At 40.5% G+C, this 23,412-nt stretch overlaps 1 protein-coding gene across 2 annotated transcripts in view; it reads left to right on the forward strand.

The window, feature by feature from the left end:
• impact (impact RWD domain protein) overlaps positions 1–22,555 on the forward strand; it is a 26,484-nt gene extending 3,929 nt beyond the window's left edge. For both annotated transcript variants that reach the window (XM_007550640.2, XM_007550641.2), the window contains 6 exons: positions 4,388–4,516; positions 4,596–4,690; positions 8,500–8,573; positions 11,398–11,488; positions 17,495–17,629; positions 21,366–22,555. In XM_007550640.2, the coding sequence (XP_007550702.1) occupies positions 4,388–4,516; positions 4,596–4,690; positions 8,500–8,573; positions 11,398–11,488; positions 17,495–17,629; positions 21,366–21,425 (584 nt within the window). In that variant the 3' untranslated portion in view covers positions 21,426–22,555. The remainder of the gene's footprint in view (positions 1–4,387; positions 4,517–4,595; positions 4,691–8,499; positions 8,574–11,397; positions 11,489–17,494; positions 17,630–21,365) is intronic.
• The last annotated feature ends 857 nt before the right edge of the window (positions 22,556–23,412 follow it).

Here is a 23,412-nt window from a genome sequence, read left to right on the forward strand (position 1 = left end):
TTTTAAAGATGTAAAGAAATGTTTCCTGAGGTCATGAAAGGTCAACCAGCCCCGCAACCTTCTTCAAATCAGACAAAATGGATGTCAGTCGACTCGACCACGCTTGTGCAGCAAAAAATTTTCATTCGTGCTGCATTGGCTTTGAAGATATTAATGAAAGGTTAAAGGTCAAAAGGCCAACCAGCACGCCCCCACCCCCACTTTCATAAAATCAAACAAAATTGGTGTCTAACGTTTGTGCTGCGATTGTGCAGCAAAATAAATTTTGCAGCCCACCAAAACTCCCTCCATAAAAGTGGTTGACCTTTTGACCTTTAACCTTTCATTAATATCTTCACAGCCAAAGCGGCACTGACGAAAATTTTTTGCTGCACAAACCAGCATAAATGTAGTCGAACTGATTGACACCAACTGTATTTATTTTTGCAGATGTGAGCGGGGGCAGGGGCGTGGCTGACATCTGATGACCCCTGGAGAACATTTTTCTGAATATCTTTAGAATGATAACAGCACAAACGAAAACTTTTGCTGCACAAACCAGCACAAATGTAGCCAAGTTGATAGACTCCTATTGTGTTTGATTTTACAAAAGTGGGGGGAGGCTGGTTGACCTTTTGACCTTTAACCTTAAATTAATATCTTCAAAGCCCAAGCGGCACAAACGAAAAGTTTTTGCTGAATAAACATAGCACAAACGTTTGACACCGATTTTGTCTGAATTGAAGAAGGTGGGGGGTTAACTTCACCCATAGCAACCACAAACTTTAATGTGTTTTGATGGGAGTTTATGTCCCGTTGTGCACAACGATCGGTGGTTCATAACAGTGGAGTAGAAGCGTAAAGTTTCCTTTTCTCTGTGTTTTTTATTCTACAAATGGCATGAAGTTCAACTACTTGCTGGATGAAGTCCACATATCTCCTCATAATGTCTCGGATAATTTGTTTTGATTTGATTTCTGTCATGTTGCACAAAATCTTCCCACATACTTTTGACTATATTTGACATAATTTGTGCAAATATCTCGGTACAGCTGAAATAAAGACATCACTAACTTACAAGTAACTTCTTAGCAATATTCAATAGTTTGTTTTAAGTAAATAATACCCAAATAATGATTTAAAAAAAGTACCAGTTCCATAGGCAGATAAAAAAAAAAAAAAAAACTATTAAGATGGGGAAAAATGTTGCATCATGCATGAAACATCTGCCATATAAACTAATACTTTATATAAGTGTTAAATAATTACTGGCTTACGACAGGTTCCTATATGTTGCTAAAAAGTTTCTTCTAAGTTAGTTTTGTTTTATTTCAAGTGTACGAAGAAATTCACATTAGAAGCTAAACAAAAGCTCCTTCGTAACATGTTGTGATTTTGCAGTGTTTGAGGTGTGCCTCCATTTAACTTGAATGTCAGAAATGAACCTATCAGAACCTCACAAAGCGATGACATCGTCAGCTGGGCTCTCCCAAACTTGTTTAGAGTCACAGCCATCTTAGTGTGTGTAAACCTTTCAATTAGAAGAAACCTCAAAATATTCTCATCATTTTTACAAAGAAATGCATAATTTCAATGATCCAAATGACCTAAAAGTTCAATCTGAGTTTGCGTCACACGGTGAGAAATGTTTACGTTGCCGTCTTAAATTCCTGGCTTCACCGTTTAGCTGCATAAAATGCACATTTGAAACATGATTAGACGTTAAATAATCACTTTCGATCCAGACAAATCTACGAGCAGCAGGTGAAGCCTCATCTAGATTCTCCTCCCTTCCTTACCGGCGTATCTTTCCGGTGAGGATCTAAAGGTGCGATAAGGAGAACACAAAGCCCTTGTATAAAAAAAAAAAAAATGCAAAAAAAAAAAAAAAAAATGCTCCACGCTTTGAGTGACTTCACTGAATTAAGATCCGTATCTTCATAATGCACCCGGTTGCCTCGGTGGAGCCTTTTCCCCCTGGCGTAAAACGCGGTGCTAAAAGGCTCCTCGGTTCCGGCTTCACCCGCTAAACGAGGTGCATTTCTGGGTGTCAGTGTCTCCTCCCTCTGTCTCCCTTATCTGACACCATGCTCCTACAGAACATTATACCTTTTTAGCAACAAGCCAGACGAAAAAAAAAGAGAAAAAAAACGAGCCCGCCTCCCCATTGTGGTGTGTCATAAGCCATCTTTTTGGTGATTCATGTGGTAATAAGTGTAACTGGTCGCAGCCCTTCAGACCGTTGGCTTATTCATTCAGATGACAGCCACATGGTGGGAGGGAGAGAGAGAGAAAGAGAGAGAGGAGCGGCAATAAGGCCGAAGCTGCACATTTGACAGAAAAATAAAGGAAATGGAAAAAAGAAGCAGAAGAGATGACGGGGCACATTAAAAAGTGAGGAGGGACATAAAGGGTTTGATGATGAAGTTTTGGATGAATCAGACCACACTGAAGCAAAATGATGAGCAGGAGAAGGAAAAGAAAACCACATCGGAAAACAAATATTTGTTCAACTGAACATGAAACCCACTTACTTTTAATGGATTTTGGCTGTGTGTGTGTGTTTCTGTCGAGCGCTCTCTCTCTCTCTCTCTGTTGTGTGTGTGTGTGTGTTGATTAAACTGTAAGAAATACTGAGCTTTTCATTATGAGGGTAAACATGGGAAGATCTGCAGTGGACATTTGTCATTTCCTGTTTTCCTGGGGGCCGTGTAAGTTTTAGCAGCGTTTACTCAAACGGGGGCTGATGAATGACATTAGCGCTCGTGTCTGCATGTTCTTTGTCCTCAAGTTCTAATAGTCGTGCTATAATGCATCCTATTATGCATGCCAGGCCGCGTGCAGCCTTGTTTTTCTGACCTCTTTTTTGGGAGGTTTTTCTCTTCCTGAAAGGTACATGCTTTTTATGATAATGTTGCGTTTGCATCTTCCCTTCCAGCGCCCTTGACTGTCTTCCAAAAAGGTGTTAATAGCATGTTGGCGAGTCGCGCGTTCGCACTGCGCCGCAAATGTGTGTTAATCCACACTTTAAATTAGTCCCAGTTAGGTTTTTTTTTTTTTTTTAAGTAGCATTACCTGATCGCAGTGTGGCATTTACACCTTCAGAAATGAGAAGCACATCTGCGGCCAAAAGCTTCAAATAAGTTGGGCGGGGAGGGAGGGAAGTAGCAGTGGGAGGAGGAGGTCGGGCTAATTAACTGTCACATTTCATGTTTTCATGGGGTTTGTTGAGAATAACAAACATAATCTCATAAAATGGACTTATTTTCCAACATCTTGACGTTTCTTTGTGCAAACCCCATGGAGACAATGAGGATAATCAATGTGATATTAGCTGTCAGCAGCTGAGCCTTTGCTGTTCACGCTGTTCACGCTTGTTGCTGAAGTCTTCGTGGTTGTGCGGTCAGATCCAAACTGCACAAGGCCGCCAGCAGAAGCATTCGTACTGGTCCATCCTTGCAGCATGAAGCTACACAAAATACGCCAGTATGTTATAAATACAAATCTGAAAAGTCTGGCCTGTATGCAAGTTCACTCTTTTTGTGCATTTGTTAAAACTGTCGCTGTGTCGTAACGGTGCAACACGAGATACTCTGTAAGAAACAACCAGACTCTTCTGCCTGCTCCCAGTGTAGGACTACAGCCATCTGCAGAAATCCACAACTTAGTCAGAAACAACCAATCAGAGCCAGGAGGAGTGTTTTTAGTGCTGTAAATCATTCTTGTGTACATGCTGCTCAGACCCTCCCCTTTTCCTTCTGCTGTGCTGCAGTTTCTTTGCCACACCAGAGACTGGTGCGGATGCTAATGCTAGTTAGCATGGCCAACGATGACAGCAGATGACTTTTCCTGCAGTGTTTCTCCGCCATTAGCACAGCTGCAGCTCTTACATGCTTGTGATTGACAGCGCCTGAGTGCAGTATTTTGTATGATTTTATTTTGGGATATCAGAGTGTTGCAGGTAAAATAATAATAATAAAAAACATGGCCAATATTTTCTAATTTTAATTGTCTGAAACTAAACCATGGATCTCTCTCCACCTCAGTTGAGCTCTACTTAGTGTTAGTATATCACAACAAACTAAAAAAAAAAACAAACAAAGTCTCCAGCCGGATCGTGACAAACTCCTAATATGTTTTAGCGGTGTGAATACTTTTGGATCGCGCTATGTTTTTGCATAAATAATCCTGGAATAGATTGTCAGCTGACTTTATTAATTTTCATTGCCTTAGCATCATTTCACTTCAGATGGAAAAATTTGGTTTGAATTACATGTAATTGTTAATCTCAGGGCTCATAATTAACAATCACTGTGTTAATTAAAATGTGATTTCTTTTTTTTTAGTTAGTTTTTTTGCCACATTCATGCTCATATTAATACCTCACGTTTATTTAATCCCTCTTAAGTCATTCAAGAAGGAAAAGTGAACGTAACTGCAGAGGAGGACGTGGAGGACGACGATGAAGATGTTCCTGATTTGCGCGTTCTCAGGGAAACCGTAGAGAAAACCCACTTCTTCCTGGATCAGGCAAACGGTATGGCTCACTTAAATCGGCACCTGCTCCGTTTCCGATAAAAGTTTTTATAATTATGTGCGACGCTGCCCTCTTACAGATGAAGAGATACCACCGATAAAACATGGAAGCCCCATCACAGACCGACGCAGCACCTTCCAGCCCCATTTGGCACCTGTGGTTACGCCAAGACAGGTACGACACATGCACAGTAACGTTTACGACATACAAGAAAAGAATGTCGTAATTTATACAACAAAAAAAAAAGGAAAAAAAAAGAAAGAAGCCCTGTCGTAGAGCTAAAGTGGCTAAAAGCTAGCCGGAATGGTATATGACGCCTAGTGGGAACTTGTGAACTTTCTGTAGTTTGGGTTTGTCTAAATCTTTTGATTTATGCCGCTGACTGAAGTAAAAAAGGATCTGTTTTCCACTTCCTGCATATTAATCTTACACTTTGGCTCGTCTTAAAAGCTCCCACCTGCTGCAAAGTGCTAATTGGTCAAAAATATTAGCAGATGCAGCTGTCCTGCCGGGAGACCCGGGGCAGGCTTCACGCTTTCACGGAATGTTCTTGAAGCGCTAAGTGCTACAACTGCTAAAGTAATTTTGAAAGGAAAAAAATAAAAATAAAATATATATATCACCTTCTTTAATTAAAGCAGTAAGGTGTTTATATGCGGTAAACAGTGAATGGAGCCGATGGGGTTCAGTTTCAGCCAAGTTTTCTTCCAGCCAATGGCGCTGCTGGAACAAAGTTTGTACATACAGAAGGATTTTAGGAGCCTTCATTTGTTTTAAACACACTTTTGAGCGAAATCTGACTTGGTTGCAAAAAGAACAAAAAATAGCCAAAAAGTTATGCATTTAAAAATATTGTTATGTTATTAATGCTGTAAAAAGCCATGTACTGCAACACAAATGCTGCATGCTGCTGGCAGCTCTGCCTCAATTCACCCTGTAGCTAATTTGTACCCATTTCTTACCTATCAGAAAACCAGTTTATTACTTAATTGTTGCAAATGTGTGTATTTAACACGTGTTTTCATGTAACTGCCAAAAGTTTGCAGAATTTAGTTTAACTTGTGAATTACTTTTCATCAAATCTCTACTTCCATTTTTTTTTCTTTCTGATTTCTCTTGGGGCCGGCTTACTAGTCCCAATTAAATATACAGATTGCTCAAAGCTTCACCGAAGGGACAGCAGCGGCGCGTCACCGCGGCTGGCGACATACGAATCAGTTTTGTTTTGCACAGATTCCACAAACGTCTCACCATATCAATGTTTGATCCCACTCCTCTCATTTACTTAGAGTTTTTCTGTACAGGGAGACGGCGTAGCTACACAAATGCTGTTGTTTATCTTAGCGTCCTGGTGAACAGATGCCCCAAGATTGCTGTAAATTTCTGTGTTAGAATTGGTGCTTATGAGCTCTGCAGAACAGCTGAGCTGTCGGTGCGTCTCTGGCTTAACGTCTTTGGTAAGTGATAGTGACGTTAGCTAATAATAATTATGTCAGAGACTTGTGCACTCAAGTCACAAATTGAATGAGTTCGGAGTCGAGTTGATAACAGAAGTCTTAGGACATGACTTGGGACTTTTACACCGACGGTTTATGATTCATTCTGTCACCCAGTACCGTCAGGGAGGAGAGCAGGGTCCCATCCTGGGCCTCAGCAGAATCTAGGCTCTTTCAGTAAATGTTAAATGCAGACAGAAAAACGTACCTCGGGACTGATCGTCGACTGCAAGCCTGGCGGCAGGAAAGCTGTATCCAACACCAAGTACGGGATGCCAGAGCTGCCACAAATGTTTGGGCATTGTGTTTGGTGAGGCATCCAACACAAAATGCTGTAAGCTAGAGAGGTCCCTGCAAGTTATGTTTTATATGGATAAATGTGTGTATGTGAAACTTTTGTGCTGGAAACTACAGTGGAAAAGCGAAATAATCTTAACTTCTTTTTGACGTTCAAACTCTCACAAACTGATAAATGGAAGGTTATATGGCTGGTTCATTTTATCGTTGAAATTGAGTTTGTGTTTGTTTTGTAAATCCAAAAAGATGCAAATGGCAAAAATATCGCAGTGCTTTGAGCAGAAAGTAGCAGCATAATTCTGTCCAAAAAAAAATCCACTTGATCACAAAGATTTTATACAGTTGAATGAACATTTCCATTTCTTCTTTTTAATGATCTGATACTATGTGAAAGCAGGTTTGTACTGTTGATTAACATGAATATTCTATTTTACTGTAGATCAGTTTTATCATTATCAATAAAAAATAAAATCTGCCATCTTGGCATTAGTGCTCATAGAACAGAAGTTTGGTATTTAATGCTGTTTTTGTTGTATTTTTGTACAGTGACTGTATATTGAGCCATATTATGGCTTTTCAATATTATGTTTTATGGTTCCAGACTATTATTTTCTCTGCTGCTAAATCTGATGTAAAGCATCATTTGTTAATGTTTATTTTATTATTTATTTTTTTGCACAGTGTCCCATTTAAATAAACTAAACTAATTATTCGATTTACATTCTGCGAGGAAACTTCTGCTTGCTTTTTTCTAATTTGTTTTTACTTATGTACTGTAGAAAAGCAACATCAGCACCAACTTTCTGATGTTTATAAGGAGAACATACTTGATTGTATCAAGGCTAATAATTATTCATTAGTAATGTACTCAAAATGAAAAGTTTAGGACTTGGACTTGACTTGGGACTTCTTTGTCACTTGGGAAACTACAAACCCCTAAATTATATTGCGAGTAAAATTTGCTTAACTTGTTCTCATTTGCATGACATGTTTAAAAAATTATTAGATTTTGCTGCATTTTGTATCTTCCAAACATTGCAGCATCTGTCAGCACCACAGTTGGAGCTGCAGTATATTTTAGTTTTTTTCAGGCAGAAGCTGCTTGAAAGTATCTCAAACTCTGACACCATGTCCACAGATCGTGCGTAAATGGACTTTTGTTTTTGTTTTCCCTCATGTCCAAATGGAAATGACTCTTTCTTTGAGAAAGACCCAAAAATGTAATTTTTTTGATTGTGTTTCTGGACTCTGAGCTGTTGTATATTTTTGGAGGCGGTGACACACGACCCCTTTGTGGAAGCCGCTCTACACACAAGTGCGTCAAGATTATTCTCCCCATCACTTCATCACTTCCCTTCTGTCCAAGAAGTCCAGATTTTCTGCAAACTTTCCTCCCAGCGTCTGTTTTGTTCTGTGCTGAAAATCTGCACGATGTGGCGACAAGCCTTGGCCATCTTGTTCTGTCTTTGAGTTTTCATTTTTCTTTCCACGGATAACTCAGCCTTTTTGCTAGTAATTTTATTGATTTGTAAGAAGTTCTAGTTGACTGGACTTAAAGGGATGTTCTGCTTAATTTTATTTCAGGTTAAAATGAACTGTTGAAGTGCTGGTTGACACGGCAGCTGTAGGAAAGAGTCTGGAATAAAAATATAGAAGTAAATAAATCACCCAGATTAGCAAAAGAAAGAAGATTAATGAAACATTTCAATTCACAACTTGTCTTTTTTTACTTACTTTATCTATAGTTGATCATTTCAGTTCTTGAAAACTCACATGACTTTAGTGATGTAACTTCAGGAAATGCTTGCTCAGCGGTTTTTTTTTTTATTTTTTTTGCTTTTTTTGTAGGCTCAAGCAGAACATGTGATGCTATGTAACTATTAGACAGTATTAAAAATGGGCAACAGGTTTGATTTTACTAGCTTTTACCCAAAAGAGGTATTTAGCCTTTCAGCTTAGTGTTTGATGTAAATAGCTGCTGACTAATCTGCATTAGTCAGCAGCGGCAGGCTGAACTCGGACGTTATTCATACCGCAGTGTTGCAGGTAGCATTCCTTCAACGCTCCTGGCCGTACCACAGCGCTTTATAAACTCAACAATGAGCTAACAGAGGATGGAGCCGAATGCCAGCAGCCGTCACTCATTACTGTGTTTTTTTTTTTGTTTTTTTTTTTCCCTATGTGTTTCAGGTGAAGATGGTCCTGGAGAAACTTTATGAAAACAAGAAGATTGCCAGTGCCACTCATAATATTTACGCCTACAGGTTGGTGGTGTCTATGTAAACATGGTGGAAAATACAATTTCATGAGTGAACAAAGAAAGCTGCATTATAAAGCACAGTGTCTGAGCTGGACTCCGTAAAGCAGTTGGCCCGTTTCGTACCAATACCAAACGTCCCTGAAGTTGATTGATTTATGGTTTTTACTTGATAATACGGGCTGGCTTGGATAAAAGCTACCTAATAGGCCGATTTGTGTGTTTTGCATGATGCCGATTAAAATGTAGTGGCAGTAAATGTCGTATCACAAAGGTAAACATTACGGTTGCACCTACCCTAGCACTTATCTGCCTTACATTTTTGTGGTGAACAATACATAGCTTCAGGAGAAGCTGCCGGTTGTTTGCTCAGGGTTCACAAAGTGATCATCAGATATGGAAGAAACAAAAAAAACAAAAAACATTCAGTGCAATGAAGCCAAAATTAGCATCAGTACGCCACAGCTTTCTGTAAAATTTTGCGCTTTTATCCAAATATGCACAAAACTAGCCTCGTCACAAGCAACACGCTGATTTCTTTGCAGTGGATCCACATGAAACGCACTTTTAGACGCACCAACATAGATGGAGGGCTGCTGCATCAGGCAGCTTTACGATTCACTCTCCTGATATCAGTTTTAACAAAACAGTGCAGTAAAATATAACTGTTTGTTTGCCCACAGATTACTCCTGTTTGCCTTTTCCACGTGCAAGTCGTTCACATCGTCAAACACTTTAATATCAGACAAAGACGAATGTAAGCTGAGTCAACACAAAATGCACCTCATTTAGTAAACGACAAAGCCTTCTGAGCCGATCCGACCCACTGCGAAAATATATTTCACATCTTTTTTCTTAAATCTCAAATGATTGTTTACAGGCTGTGTTGAAATTCCAGTGTGACTGCAGCGTTCTTCGGTTCAATCTCGCCAGCAGCAGTCGGGCCTTTTTACCGCACCTGCACGATCGATAGGTCACTTAAATTGAATCTGACAACATGAAGCAAGCTAAAAGGCAAAACATCATGCCCCCATCTCAAGAAACAGAGTTGATAGCAAAAGAATAAAAAGAGTCTCGAGAGTTTTGGAAGCCGGCAAACCGCATTGAGGGTTTGTACTTAGGCAATTCATCAAGGAGGCATCAAAAGTACTTAGACTGCATGTTTCGCACTCTTTAGTTTATTCTGTTCCCAGAAGACTTGCCTTAATTGACAGAGTTAAGAGTTCTTGGTCTGCAGCAGAAAATTGTGAAGGAAAATGTCCTGTTATTAGTTTGTTATTGGTTTATGCAGCAGGGCAAAAAGAAAGCCTACCTCTTAAAGGTTTGGGAAAATAAAAAACAAAGTCTGGACTTGAAACTTAAAAGCCGTTGATGCCCCAAAACCCTTCAATGTGCCTAAATTGGGAACTTCTTTAAAGCTGCAGTAACTGTAACTTTGTAACTTTAACAGAAATGTGTGGGTTTTTTTTGTTTGTTTTTTTTTACATATTTATTAAAACTGTCACAACCTACAATATGAGACAAATAATGTGTGAAAATATTCAGGTCCTCCACCTCCTTCCTGAGTCACTTTTGCTTGAAAAAATGCACCGCTCCCGGTCAAAATCAACCAATAAGAGCTAAGAGGAGGGTTTTAGTGCTGTCGGTCATCCTTGTGTATGTGCTGCCAAATGTGCTCAATACCAGAGAAACAAGTTACAAGTTGCAGGAAAACTGTCATCATCATCATCAGCTAAGTAGCCTGAGAATTCATGGCTAGCTGTTGGGGGAGGATGTGAGCGACACATACACGAGGATTATTGACAGCGTTAAAATTGATTGGTTGTTTCTGACAGAGCTGTGTATTTGTTCACGTGGAAGGCAGAAGAGCTACATTTTTTCACACATTATCTGTCTTATACTGTCACAACATGGAGATAGATTTAACAAATATTTTAAAAAAGAAACATAAAAAAACCTTTCATGTTGCAGCTTTTATAAATATGAAAATTGCTTTCTTTTAAAGTTTTTTATGTAAAAAGAAAATACACATCGTGACAAAAAAAGCAAAAAGAAACCAAATCTATGAAGGGGCGAATACCTTTTTCTCTGCTCTGTTCCTGTTTATCCTTCATAAATGTAACTTCTGTAACGACGCCGCTCGCTCTGCTGACAGAAAGGCCTCTGATTGTGTGCCACGACGCCAAAACTCGTTGCAGGAACCTGTCAACTCACGTCAGGGCTCGTTAGAGTTTGTGTACAATCTGTCTGATGTTATCAATCATAATTTATTTAACTTCAGTGTTTTTGTGCTGCTGTAGCTTTTTGCATCCTTCCCCATGGAAACGGAGGCTCTGAATCCACAGAGCCTCCTCCTCACGCCGAATTAACTTCTGAACCAAAGCGAATTCTGTACGGAACATTTGTGGTGAGCTTAATATTTAAATTAGCCCTTCATCCTGGAGTTAGTGTTACAGTTTGTCTTATTAGTGGAGAGGAAAATGAGATAAGCTGCTCCTCTGCAGGGACCACTACTGCATTAAAAAGTCAAACAGTACTGGAGCACATGAGAGTTTCCCTTCACACATCCTGAACTGTGGCTGTGCAGTGTGTGTGTGTGTGCTTGTGTCTCCTGACGCATGTGTCCGTGCAGGGCCTGATGAGGTCAGCGTCGGACTGCCTGGGCGGCCATTACTCACTGGGCAAAAGAGATGTTGACATTTAGACTGCTCAGCGAAGTTTCTCCTGTGAAGAGACCGCCGCCGCCGGTTGTCACGGTGTCACCCTCTGACCTGAGCGTCCGCCAACCTAATGCCAAGCCGTTGGTATCTTTCTCCCCCTCTCTGTTGCAGGATTTACTGCGAGGACAAGCACAGCTTCCTGCAGGACTGCGAGGATGACGGCGAGACCGCCGCGGGGGGCAGATTGCTTCACTTGCTGCAGGTTATCACTTTCGTCCGGCCCGCGCCCGCCGTTCAGCCGCACGCCAAGCGGCCGCCGTTCTTTGATGCGAAGCTCCCGAAAGAGTCGACTGAAATTATTCCCAGCGCAGGATGCACAAAGCTTTTTTTTTTTTTTAAATCTTTTTTTTCTTTTTCTCTCTTCACTCGATATTGATATCGCATTCCAATTGTTAAATCTGCCGGCCACATTCAGCTTCTTGTGGCTTTTGCATGTTTAATTGCTGTCTGTTCTGAGCTGGCCTGGTAATTTTCACAGCCTGCATAATTTGGCGTCTGCTGCGACTTTTACTCGGGGTTTGTCATCAGTAAGCAGCTCTCCAGAGTGCGCTGCAACATAAAGCTGAACACTTCTGGTTGTTTGATTTATCTTGGAGTTATAGGCCTCTCCTGAAGGATGAAGCATAAATGAAATCCTAAACAGTTGAGAATGGTTATGGATTTTAACACAGCTACTGGATTTTTTCTTCTTCTTGTTCTACCTTAAGATGAGAATCTATCTATCTTACAAAAAGACCATCTACTTCCAACATAAATTAATTCTAACAAGAGTACATTAGGCCCATTTATTACTGTTACAACACGTGGCAACTGGAAAGGTACAGTGTGAATGATAATTGTAATAATGACAGAGTTAGATTTGGCTGCTCCAGTTTCTGGTCTGTGCTGCCTCTTCAGAAGCAAACATGCAGATGTGTCCTGAATACTAAAGATAATTGGCACATTGAGGGTTTTTTTAGGTCAGGAAAAACAACACCACTCACTTATTTAAGGTAGCAATCTGTGAAATGTATGCCAAACTAAAATATTACTTTAATATAAATATCACCCATATCCACTTCTTGATATGTGTTGCTATGGCGATGACAGCCTTCGCTAGAGCTAGTAGTTAATCGTTAGCTACAATTTTATTACAGTTACATGGTAGCGTTTAAATTTACTCTAGTTCTTTGACTCTTTTCCATTGGATGTCAGGTGTTTTATTCAGACATACACTGCCTTGCAGAAATTAAGAGGTGTGCAGGTCTGTTTATTGCCCCGATGAAGAAGTTCAAGCCTTATGCTAAAATCATTAGCCCTAAGCAGTGCTGGTATTTCTCCAACAAGCCTAAATTGTTGGAATGATTTTGGCACAGTGAAATAAAAATCTGACATGTTGTTGAACTCTGTGCTCTTGAAGAGAGAATGTGACATGGAAAATTGAAGCACACACACCTCCAAGTTGTGCCTCAGGTCTCTTTAGGAAAGGGGCTGTGCAGTTACTTCAGTTTGCCGTTCAGCTTTGGCTGCTAAGCAGTAAAGAGAAACAGATCCTGATCAAAACACACGATGTGCAGGAGTTGCACTTATCAGATGTTTGCACCAATTTGCAACACAGCAAATCTATGCAACTACCTGAAATTTGCACTTCGAGCTGGAGATGTACCGACATGAAAACTTGCTGCACGACCAAACAAATACTGCATGACTAACATCGTCCCCCTCCAGGAAGAAATGCAGACTAGATGGAAACAAATATTAGTTGTTATCATTGGCCCAGGTTTATTCATCGGACTGATACCAATATGTTTAAAAATGACTATTGGCCGATACCGATGTTAGTGCAGATATATCTTTATACAGGTTGGTTTAAAATGAAAGTTTTTAGAATTTAACATTTTTTCTATGTTTAAAAAAGGACTATAATCAAGATTGTTTTTTCATTATTTAGCTGCACTACTTCAAGTTGCACTGCAAGTGGAAAATGTCTTGGACAGAAGACTGAACACTCCTAGAGTTTATCATATATTTATACAACCAGTTGTATAAATATATGTACTAAGCTCTGTTTTATAAATATATGATCAAATATTGCCGTGGATCTATTGAACTCCTCCCAGCCTGTGCAGCATTGACAGAGCAAAGAATCCCTCCCTGTCCTCACTTCTGAAAAACTCAGCCTCACTGACATATTCTTTTCTCTCCATCAGCACCTTGAAGTTCACCCCAAAGTATGTGTTGCCATAATATCTTATTACTTTTGACAAGTTTCACCAGGCGTGGCATTTCTCACCTTGTCTGGTGTTGTTGCCTCCCCTCCACCCCCTCCCTCCCAATAGGACCAAAAACTTTGAGAAGAGAAGAAAAAGTGGGTACAACTTCCAAGTTTTGAAATTTGATGAATCCCGCATGTTGCTTAAGACCGTCCGGTTTTATTGATTTCCACAATGGGGGATTTAGTCACGCTGTTGTATTTACGTTTACATTTGTTTTTGTTTATGTCCAAAGGAAGTTTTAATGTACAAAGAGCGACGGGAGCATGTTTGACGAGATGGATTCAGGAAATGTGTGAGAATAGCAACTCTTCTACATTCAGAACTCAAATGAAGCTCAATAAAGTCAAACACTCATGTGTTTGTAAAATCTCATAAATGTAACATTAAACGTCTTTCCTATTAGCAAGGGATAGTCGGAGACTTTTTTGCTGTTGTTGCAAATTACAAGTGATTTTACTCTCAGCTCAGCTTTGTGCTCGTCCTTCCAGAGAAATTGAATGAATGGAAATTTAAACACCAACACCGAGGCATTATGCAAAGTTTCTCTGGCTAGGAATTTGTTCACTCCAGTTTGGTCTCCATTATTAATCCCTTTATTTCTGATATCAAACAGGCGTTTTGTTCCTTGGCTGTGCTGTCAGATGGCACCGTGATTCACACACACACACAAACACACACTCCCACATCGCACTAAAAACGTCCAATTGTCCTCACACTTTTTGTTTCCCTGTAACGTTGAATGAAAGCCAGTGTGAGGTTTGTGACAAAACAAAAAAGAAAAAAAAAAAAGTTTTCGCCGTAATGCAGGCTCAGCGGTGACTCGGAGCGGTTCTGTCATTCTCATTACCAGCAGGTGCTGCGTGGTGTCAGAGCTCTTCCAGATGAGGTCCGTGACTCTCGCTAGAGTTCAGACTCATTCAGGAGGTGACGGCAGCCGTCTGGGTGGAGGTAGAGGGGGGTGTGTGTCCTGCTGCAGATGGAAATCCCTGTGAATGAACGGGTCGGCTTGTCGTCGCCAAGTCTGCGATTTGCTGCACTGAATTCAGATGAATCAAGCTGTTCGCCTCCCGAACACCAAGACATGTTTTAGAGCAGATCCAGTACTCTGAAGTGAGCTCAGAGAACTGGCGTGAAAGGATAAACTGAACGTGACGTTACTCTTCGTTTGCACAATCCGATCTCATTGTTTTCCTCCGTAGCTCGTACGTAATCCTGGAAATCGCAGGGGATGAATTATCAAGGTCTGCAGGTTGGCGCAGGAGCAGAAGCTCGGCGTCTCCTTCCAGATTGTTTTTTTTTTCTTTCCATGCGGCGTTTCAGCTCATGTTCGCTGCTCTCTCATGTGCCTCATTATCATACACCAGCTCTGAAAACCAGATGTAGTCTGTCTCCTGCCAAACACTCAATAAACGACAGAGTTAGTGATAAGGCTGTAAACACGGTGGAGCGTTTTCGCTGCTAAAGAGCAGAAATTAGAGGTTGGCAGGGAGGGGAGGCCAAGCAAAATGAAGGAATTAGGCCAGAGACGGGACTCCGGAGGAAAGCGGATGTTTGGGAGGGAGTTCACAGTGTTCGCTTCATGTTAGACTTCATGTTGTGCTTTTTGAGAATCACAAAATCTCACCGTTTTAAAGCGGTAGGCTGGTGGTGGCCACCGACACATATTGGGTTGAGAAACCAAAACCTAAAGTCATATCAGGATTTGGGAAGTTTTATTATTCTGTTGTGACATTTTCAAAGTGATGAACCCAAAAAGAGACATGCATATGAATCAGCTAAAAATAAATACATAACTATGCAAAGTGTAGAAGCTCACTCTCTAATTGCTTAAATGAGAGACTCCTCCACTCAGCTCCTTCAGACTAGCGGCAGCAATTAGCAAACACCTTCATGGTGGAACTACGCGTCTGCTGAGCTCATTTTCTGAACCACTTCCCAGTCCAACACATCTGAGAATTGTTGGAAGCGTCTTATTGGGGGAACTTCGCTGTGATTACGTACGAGAGGCGAAGTGTCTGATAGAGCAGGAGCTTCTTAAAGAGACAGAGACCCAATTTCAAAGCGTCAAATTTCAAAGTCAAATTTCTTTTAAGTCATATTTGGTATAGAGAGTATCTTTTATAGCTACTGATTGCACTATAAAATGGAAAATATATAATACCACCCCTTTAAGAGAGAAATGGAAATATTCAGAAGCATAGGTTAACTATCAACAAAATGGACTTGTGTTCAAGCAGCATCTTTTTCTGTCTTTAAAATGCAAATTCATTTCATTCTTCTCATCTGTCTTTAGAGCCTCAGTGATTAATATGCTGATCACTTTTGCGCTCAATGTGCAGTTTATTGTTGCAACGTTACAAAGATTGGCCCTTTTGCCCAAATATGGTCGTTTCTGGTTCCTTGGTGGATAAAAGGGAAAAAAGCTACCGCTAGGGGTATTGATTCATTATAAAACAGCCACTTCCAAACCAGTGCCTGACATCTCTGCTCTTCTTTTCTTTTTTTTCTTTTTTTTTTATCATTTCTTTACACTCCACGGCATTTTTTTTTTCTAACACAAGCACAAATAAAACCAGGAAATAACAGGGACTTATCTCGTCTGTATCAGGCTCTGACCTTTCTGCTGTAACGGCCTGATAGCATCAGGTCTTCCAGCCCATCTTTCACGACACTCTGGTTAATGTTCTACTTGCGGCACTCTCGAGGTACTGAGGCATTTACTAGAAGAGATCTCTTCTTTCGGGCTTGTTTTCTCCAATCTCATCGCTCCCTTTCTAGCGCCGCCACCCGTTTCCTCCTTTAGACTCGTGCCAAGTGAATGTGGACGTGTTCGGTGATGAATAAAGATGGATCTGATTCACGCGGGCGTGCTTTCAGCCAGATGTGAATGGATCCCCCTCGAGTCACAGATTGCACTTTTTGTTTGTGTTGCGGCTCAGAGCAAAATGTGCCCCCCACCCCTTCCCGTTTTTTATTTTTGGAAAATTTACCTTTTTGTCCCTGAGAGAGCGAATTGTTGCGAACCATTTTGTCAGCAGTTTTCCCTGATGGCAGCATCGTCTTACAGCGGTATTTCAACATGGTACTGGTTAAAAAAAAAAAAAAAAAGTTTTGAGTCAATTAGTTGTTGAAGATAACGGCGAATCAGATCAACTGCAAAAGGAAGAATACATTGAAAACTGTGAGCTTTTTGTTTCAAACCCGCTATTGTTGTATTTCATTTTTGCTCAAAGATTATCCGAACTGCATCGTCGGGCGTTCCTTGTGCCACAATCAAACAACTCAGAGCTGATGAGACAAGAACTGCTCTCCACTACCAGAGCAAGACCTGAATCCCAAAGCCTTTGTCGTTGGAGTCCAACAGAGACATGAGAGAAACTCTGAGCCATTTCCTTCTGACCTGCTGGACAGGAAGAAGATTTATTTCAAAAACCTTCAAAGTGTTCACTGGAGAACGTCCAGAAAAGCGGTTTGCGTACGCCACTTTTCTGCGTTCCCATAGAGACGCGAGAAGTCTCTTGGTGCGTCTACGGAGACTTGTGGCGAACTCTTCCTTTCTCGACGAGACGGGTACTTTCCTCTGTTTTTCCAACCGTTGTATTAATAATGTAGTTGATAATTAATTATTGGTTTAAATTATTGATAATTACAGAAGTCAGACATCAACCTGAGCTCAGAGGTTGGTAACATTTTTGGTTTCCACTGTTATAAAGTAAACAGTTCTCGGACCATAAGCAGATCTCAGAATCATGACAATATTTAACATTTTCAATCCCGTCGGCTCTGATTGTCAGACCCCCGGCTTTAGATTGGCAGCTGCGACTGAAACATTTCATTCCAATCTATCCATTATAACACATCTGGTGTGAAATATTCAGCTGCCAGGGAGAGGTGACATGACGGTTTATCTGGAATTTGCAGTCACTTCGCCTCTCGTGTTTGTTTCGCTGCAGATTCTGGACGTGCGGGATGTCATGGTGGTCGTGTCTCGGTGGTACGGAGGCATTCTGTTAGGGCCCGACCGCTTCAAGCACATCAACAACTGCGCCAGAAACATCCTGATGGACGAGGGATACGTCGCCTCCACGGTGAGACGCTGGAGGGGATTTTTTTCAGTGTCTTTATTGCTAATTTTGTTGGATTTAATTTAACTACAAAACTTGTAATGAACATGAAGGAGTCTTCATAAATGTCTATGACTGTTGTCGTGAAGTGGTATTCGGATATAAATTAGTCTTAAACAAATGAGAAAATGCCCTTCAACAAAGGGAAAAACTTTGTTGACCTTCATAAGTCAGGAAGTGGCTAATAGTAAATAGTAACTTCCCATTTTGAATAAAATACATAAAGTAATTATTACACATTTTCAAAAGAATTGCAATGTGGACAAATTTTATTGTTTGTAGGATTTCTCTTTTGTTTTTGGTTAAAGACCACAAGCCATTTCTCCCTCTGGTGCAAGACTCACATGTTGGTTTTGGTTGTATTTACCCACGATGCCCTGCGCTATAGTTCACTTCCTGCTTTTGGAGCATTCTCTGCATTCCAACTGCACCAGAGATTATTTATTTATTTATTTATTTATTTATTTTCAACATGATAGAAGTATAAAATAACGCATGTGAACAAGGAATTTCAAAAGACATATTTTTGAACCACAATAATTCTAACATGCTCGAAAAGGAGTAGGAAGAATTGAGAAACGTATGAACTCCAACCCCATAAACGTATACCATATTTTCAGATGGACCCTCGTTACTAAGTTTACATATGTCTAAATATGTAAATTCACACACGCTCATATGTGTTAGCCTCAATTTACATTTACACATTAGTGCTAACTCTCACCCATATTATATCCTCCTCTTTTTCTAAAAACATATTTTGTATGATCTCTTTTTATTTATTTATTTATTCAATTTCTTAAATGTAACTTGAGCAATTTTAAATTCCGCCAGATCTTCAAATTTAAGGATTCTAGATTTTAAGTTCACTTCACCGAGACCAACGTTTGTCACGTTTTTGTTCCGCATCAGAGTTCGATTGTGCGTTCACACCTCCCCAAACGAACTGGACCAAACTGGGCTGGTGTGAATGCAATAGCCAGATGCTATCAAACCAATTTGTTTAAAAGCGTTGTTGAGTTTTCTCTCTGCTTTTTACCTCAACATTACAAGGTTGAGCGGCAGCTGCGACTTGGACCGTGAAAAGTTCCACAAAGCTGCTCTGAAATCCTCTTTCTCCAGAACCTCATTAGCTCCTTTTGCAAATGAGTGCCTGGTTTCAGCCGAACGTTTCGTCCCCGTCGGACTTCGAACCCAGACTCTGTGACAACTGATTCACGCTGGCTGGGTCCGCGGGGAGATTTAAACTCACAGGAGATTTCAACTAATTGTTCTTCCTAAATGAAACTCCTGCCGGCCCATCAAAAGTCTGTCTGAAGCTTTTTGAGGAGGTCAGAGAGGCAGTTCAATTATCCTGATGCATATCTCAATAAAAGACAGCTTCAGCTGTTTAACAATGGCAGAGTTAATGAGACGGAGACTTTTTTTTTTCCCTTTTCGCTGTTAACATTTCAGAACACAACGCCAGCTACAACAGATTAATAATAGCTCCAGCACTAATTACAACTTCCCTGCCTGATGCTTCCCTGAGTAGATATTTTCTGGTGAATGTTTTCATTCATAAAATGTCCGACTAACTAATAATCAAAAATATGTTCCACCACGACTCGCAGATGACTCAGGATTTCTTGTAGTAAAAACAAAAACAAAAAGTAAACACATTTCCCAAAATACAAAACAGTGTTTCTGTTGAGGTTGATAGTCGAAACGGAAGCACCAAATCAAGTGTTTATCAGACTTTCATAGAACCAACACCTGATTGGTACTTATTGCATTTATTTTGCAGAACCTTAAAGTATTCACAACCATTTTTAAATTTTCCTCATATTTGGAAACCTTATTTTTATATGCGATGTGTCAACACAGAAGGAAAATGATGATATTTAATGTTTTTATTTTATTTTTTGTACATGTAGAATATGCGCCTCCTAACCTCTGGATTCAAAACCATTACAGGATTTTTTTTGTTTTTATTTATTTTATTTTTTGAGTGCATGTGTTCCAGTCTTTGGCATCTAGAAACTTTATAAGGCCGTTTGTTCTGTAACAAACCTCGGAGGCCTTCGTAAAACAGCTGGATTCATACAGAGACTAAATTACACACAGTTAAATGCTAGTAGCTAATTACGTACCTTCTGGAAACAATTGATAAAAAAGCATAAAACACCTTTCAAGGTTTTATTTGCAATAGATTTTTCATAAACGATGAAGAGTTTTAATTCTACTACAGTCTCAGCTGCTACATGTGGCTGTAAGTTGACAAAAATGGGGGGAAATGTGGTATTTATATTGCCGACGTGATGAATCCCTGACTATAATGACAAAGGCGCAACATCACGGTATCTGACATGAGGTCCGTTTGGACGTGTTTTGCTCTCTTTTCATGCGTCTGGTCATTAATTAACAACACATCACAATTCGACGGTGGCAAAAGGGGGGAGAAATGTTCCCTTGATTATTTAAGTGGTCGCAAATTGTCATGAGGGAAATGTGATTGTCTCGAACGCGTTTCATTCCAGTGTTTTGGGTCGGTGTGGAGAGCCGCGGCTCTCCTGCCTAATGGCTGCACAGATTGCGACAGCGAAGCCTCTTCTCTGGGGATAATTTGTGTTATTTTTAATCTGCGGGCATTTCTGATATGCTTGCGATTCAAACAGCTTTCCCACACAAAGAGGAGACATGGAATAGCGAAACACAAGGCAGCTAACGCTCCTGTCAGAATAAAAACGTGTATTTTTTTTTTTCTTTTTGTTTGTTTGTTTGCTTTTGACCCATTGGCGATCCCGACGTCCCCAGAGTGAGGGGATTTCTCACTGTGGGCCAGCGTTGTCGCAGAGATCCAATTAGGAATAGGGTGAGACTGATAAAAATTATTTTTAAAAATTGCCTAGCCAAGAATCTTGGCAATGAATTTATTCAAGAAAAGAAACAGAACATAAAATTAACCCTGACGCTGCAGCCGGTTTCATTTCCAAGGCGATGCTACTGATTGAAACCTTATTAACAGCATCTTTTTTTTACTCCCCCTCTCGTCGAAGAGCTCTGCCAGAGTCGATTCCGAAATTGGATGAAATCTCCTGGCACCTGAACTGGGAACTAGGAAGTAAAAAAAAAAAAAAAATAAACCCTTAGAGAAAACAAGCTGGACGGCCATTTTTACACCTGAAGAGCAAAAGATTTCTGCCAGTTATGTTGCAGGATATGAGTCACTTTATAAACGGTTTGCCAAAACTCAGAGGAAAACCTGCGTTGAATCAGCTTAGGAGTGCAAAAAAAAAAAAAAAATGGCTACTGAAACTATTGCAAAGGACTTTGTATGCATGACCGTTCAGGAGTTTGACACTTTTTGGGAAACATTTGTCTCCCCGTCGTATGCGACGGAGCCGTGGCGGCCTACGACCCGGGAAGCGTCGCGGGCGAGGCGGGGGACGTTTGATAAGAGTACTTAGAAATGCAATGTTTAGTTTGATGCAATTATTAGAATACATTAGAGCAGTGTGGTGCATGTCAATCACCGCATTGTAATTTGCACATTTGCACACGCAGTGGGAGTTTGGGCTAGAGAGTCTGTCACGAGCCACAAAAGCGGCACTCAAATATTTTGCAGGAGGAACAAAGCTCTGGCACAGTTAAATGGAGCACCAAGGCAAAATAATCATTAGTCTGCTCGTTCTCTAAATCCGTCCTCTTTGTTTCACAGGATGAGGCCTGCAAGTCAGGAGCAAAGACCAAGAGATCGAAAAGCAAGAAGACGAAGTGAAGTTCGGGGGAAACACGGATTCGGTTTGATTCTTAAATAAACGAGAAGCCTCTCGTTGACTTTGTGTTGTCGGGAAGTTCAATTCGTTTACTTATCTCGTTAATTGTATTTAAAAAAAAAAAAAATTTATTGAAAGTGCCTTGCGAAAAATATTTAAAGTGTAACCAACCTCCAGATTGACTTTTTATTTTGCTGAGGAAGAAAGTGTCTAAATATGTCATTTAGGGTTCTGTCTTCTCGTTTCTTTGTCCTTCTCCACTTCTGGCCGTTTCTATTGGCTCTGCCCACTTTTGTGGGATTTGTCATAACTTGCCAGAGTTGTGCTTTCCCAGCGGGGAAAAGTTACACTTTAAATACTTTTGAAGTGTTGAAAACCACAAAACTTCAGTGATTTTGACTGGAGATTTATATGTTAGTCCAACACAAAGTGGTGCATAATCCCCGTATCGCTTCTCGTCTGCTTTCAACAGAAAAGCAGCCAAACAGCATGATACTGCCAACACCGTGTTTCACCGGTTGCTAAGAGGGATGTAGAGTATTTTCTGCCACCTTCTTGCTTTTGCTTTGTCCTGTACCAACTTACAGGACAAAGTAAGCTTTCCTGTTACATGTCAAAACCAGAAACTTCAGGTTTCTTTGGGCAAGAACGACCAAAAAAAGGTTCTGTTGTATTTTCACCAGTGGAGACTCTTCTTAAGCTTCATACATCTATCTTACTGTACTGTATCTATTTACACTGATATTTTTTGGAAGCCACACAGGAAACATATTCTATCAAGAACAAGTTTATGTAGGTTCTTTATATGGTTCTGATTTTTGCTGAGACTAAATTCTGTAATTCTACATATTATTTAAGGGCTTTGGGGTAAAAAGATGATGAATACAAACTTACTCCACACTTTTCAGATTTTCAACCCCACACATGACAGTTATGCACCACTTCATTTCACTTTCAATGACCCTAAAACCCCCCTGAAGTTTCTGGTTTTGACATGTAACAAAAACCAAATCCCATTTCTCTACGACGCTGAAACCTCAGAGTCTGAAATATGTATTTGTTTACCTTTAAGAAGTCTTCGATGACGTGTTTACAGCTGGACATATTTAATTAAAAAGAAACCATGACATCAACAGACTGCAGGGGGTTTTGTTGGGGGGCGGGGAGAAAAACCTTTTCCTCCAAAAGTTCAACTTCAGAGTTCTTCTCTTCCATCCAAATCGGAAACCAAACTAAAATTTCACACCCAGTTTGTCCAGAGTTTCACAGAAATGTGCTGATACACATCAGTGCTCAACAAAATGAAGCGTCACCCCCACTAACGCCCTCTCCCTCTCTCACTCTCTCTCTCTCTCACACGCACACACACACACACAAACACACACACTCACGCACTCACATTATTCATATGCCCAATTTCCCCATCCGCATCTGACATCCGCATGAAGCCTGTTAAATATTCAGCTTTTCCCAGCTGCCCGTCCTCTCGGAGCGTTTACTTCACTCCGGCTCCTCCGGGGGTTTCTCCTCAGCCTCCTCAGCTCTCCGTGTTGGTGACACTCCAGTCTGCCCAGGTCACCGCCTTGCATGTTAAGGCAACTTCTCCCAAAGAAACCTCGGGAGTTCGGTGGATAGGTTTTCCGTCAGGTGTCGTCACGGAAACATTTGCCGTTGTATGATACAAGTTCTGAAACCCGGGGAGATAGAAGAGGCACGTGTGGCAGACTGACATTTCATTTAAAAGATAACACACACACACACACACACACCCACACACACACCCACACACACACACACACACACACACACACACACACACACACACACACGAGACATGCTGGATTTTTCAACAATTAGGAGTAATCACAACTAATTCACTTAGCGGAGATTTCTATATCTCTGACGAGCCGTCATCACACTGAACCCAATCATCTCAACCCATAATCATTTTTTAGGGGGGAACTTGTAGTGATCTCATATTCATATTGA

The sequence above is a fragment of the Poecilia formosa genome, unplaced genomic scaffold, assembly GCF_000485575.1.
Source record: "Poecilia formosa unplaced genomic scaffold, Poecilia_formosa-5.1.2 Scaffold37, whole genome shotgun sequence".
NCBI lineage: Eukaryota > Metazoa > Chordata > Actinopteri > Cyprinodontiformes > Poeciliidae > Poecilia > Poecilia formosa.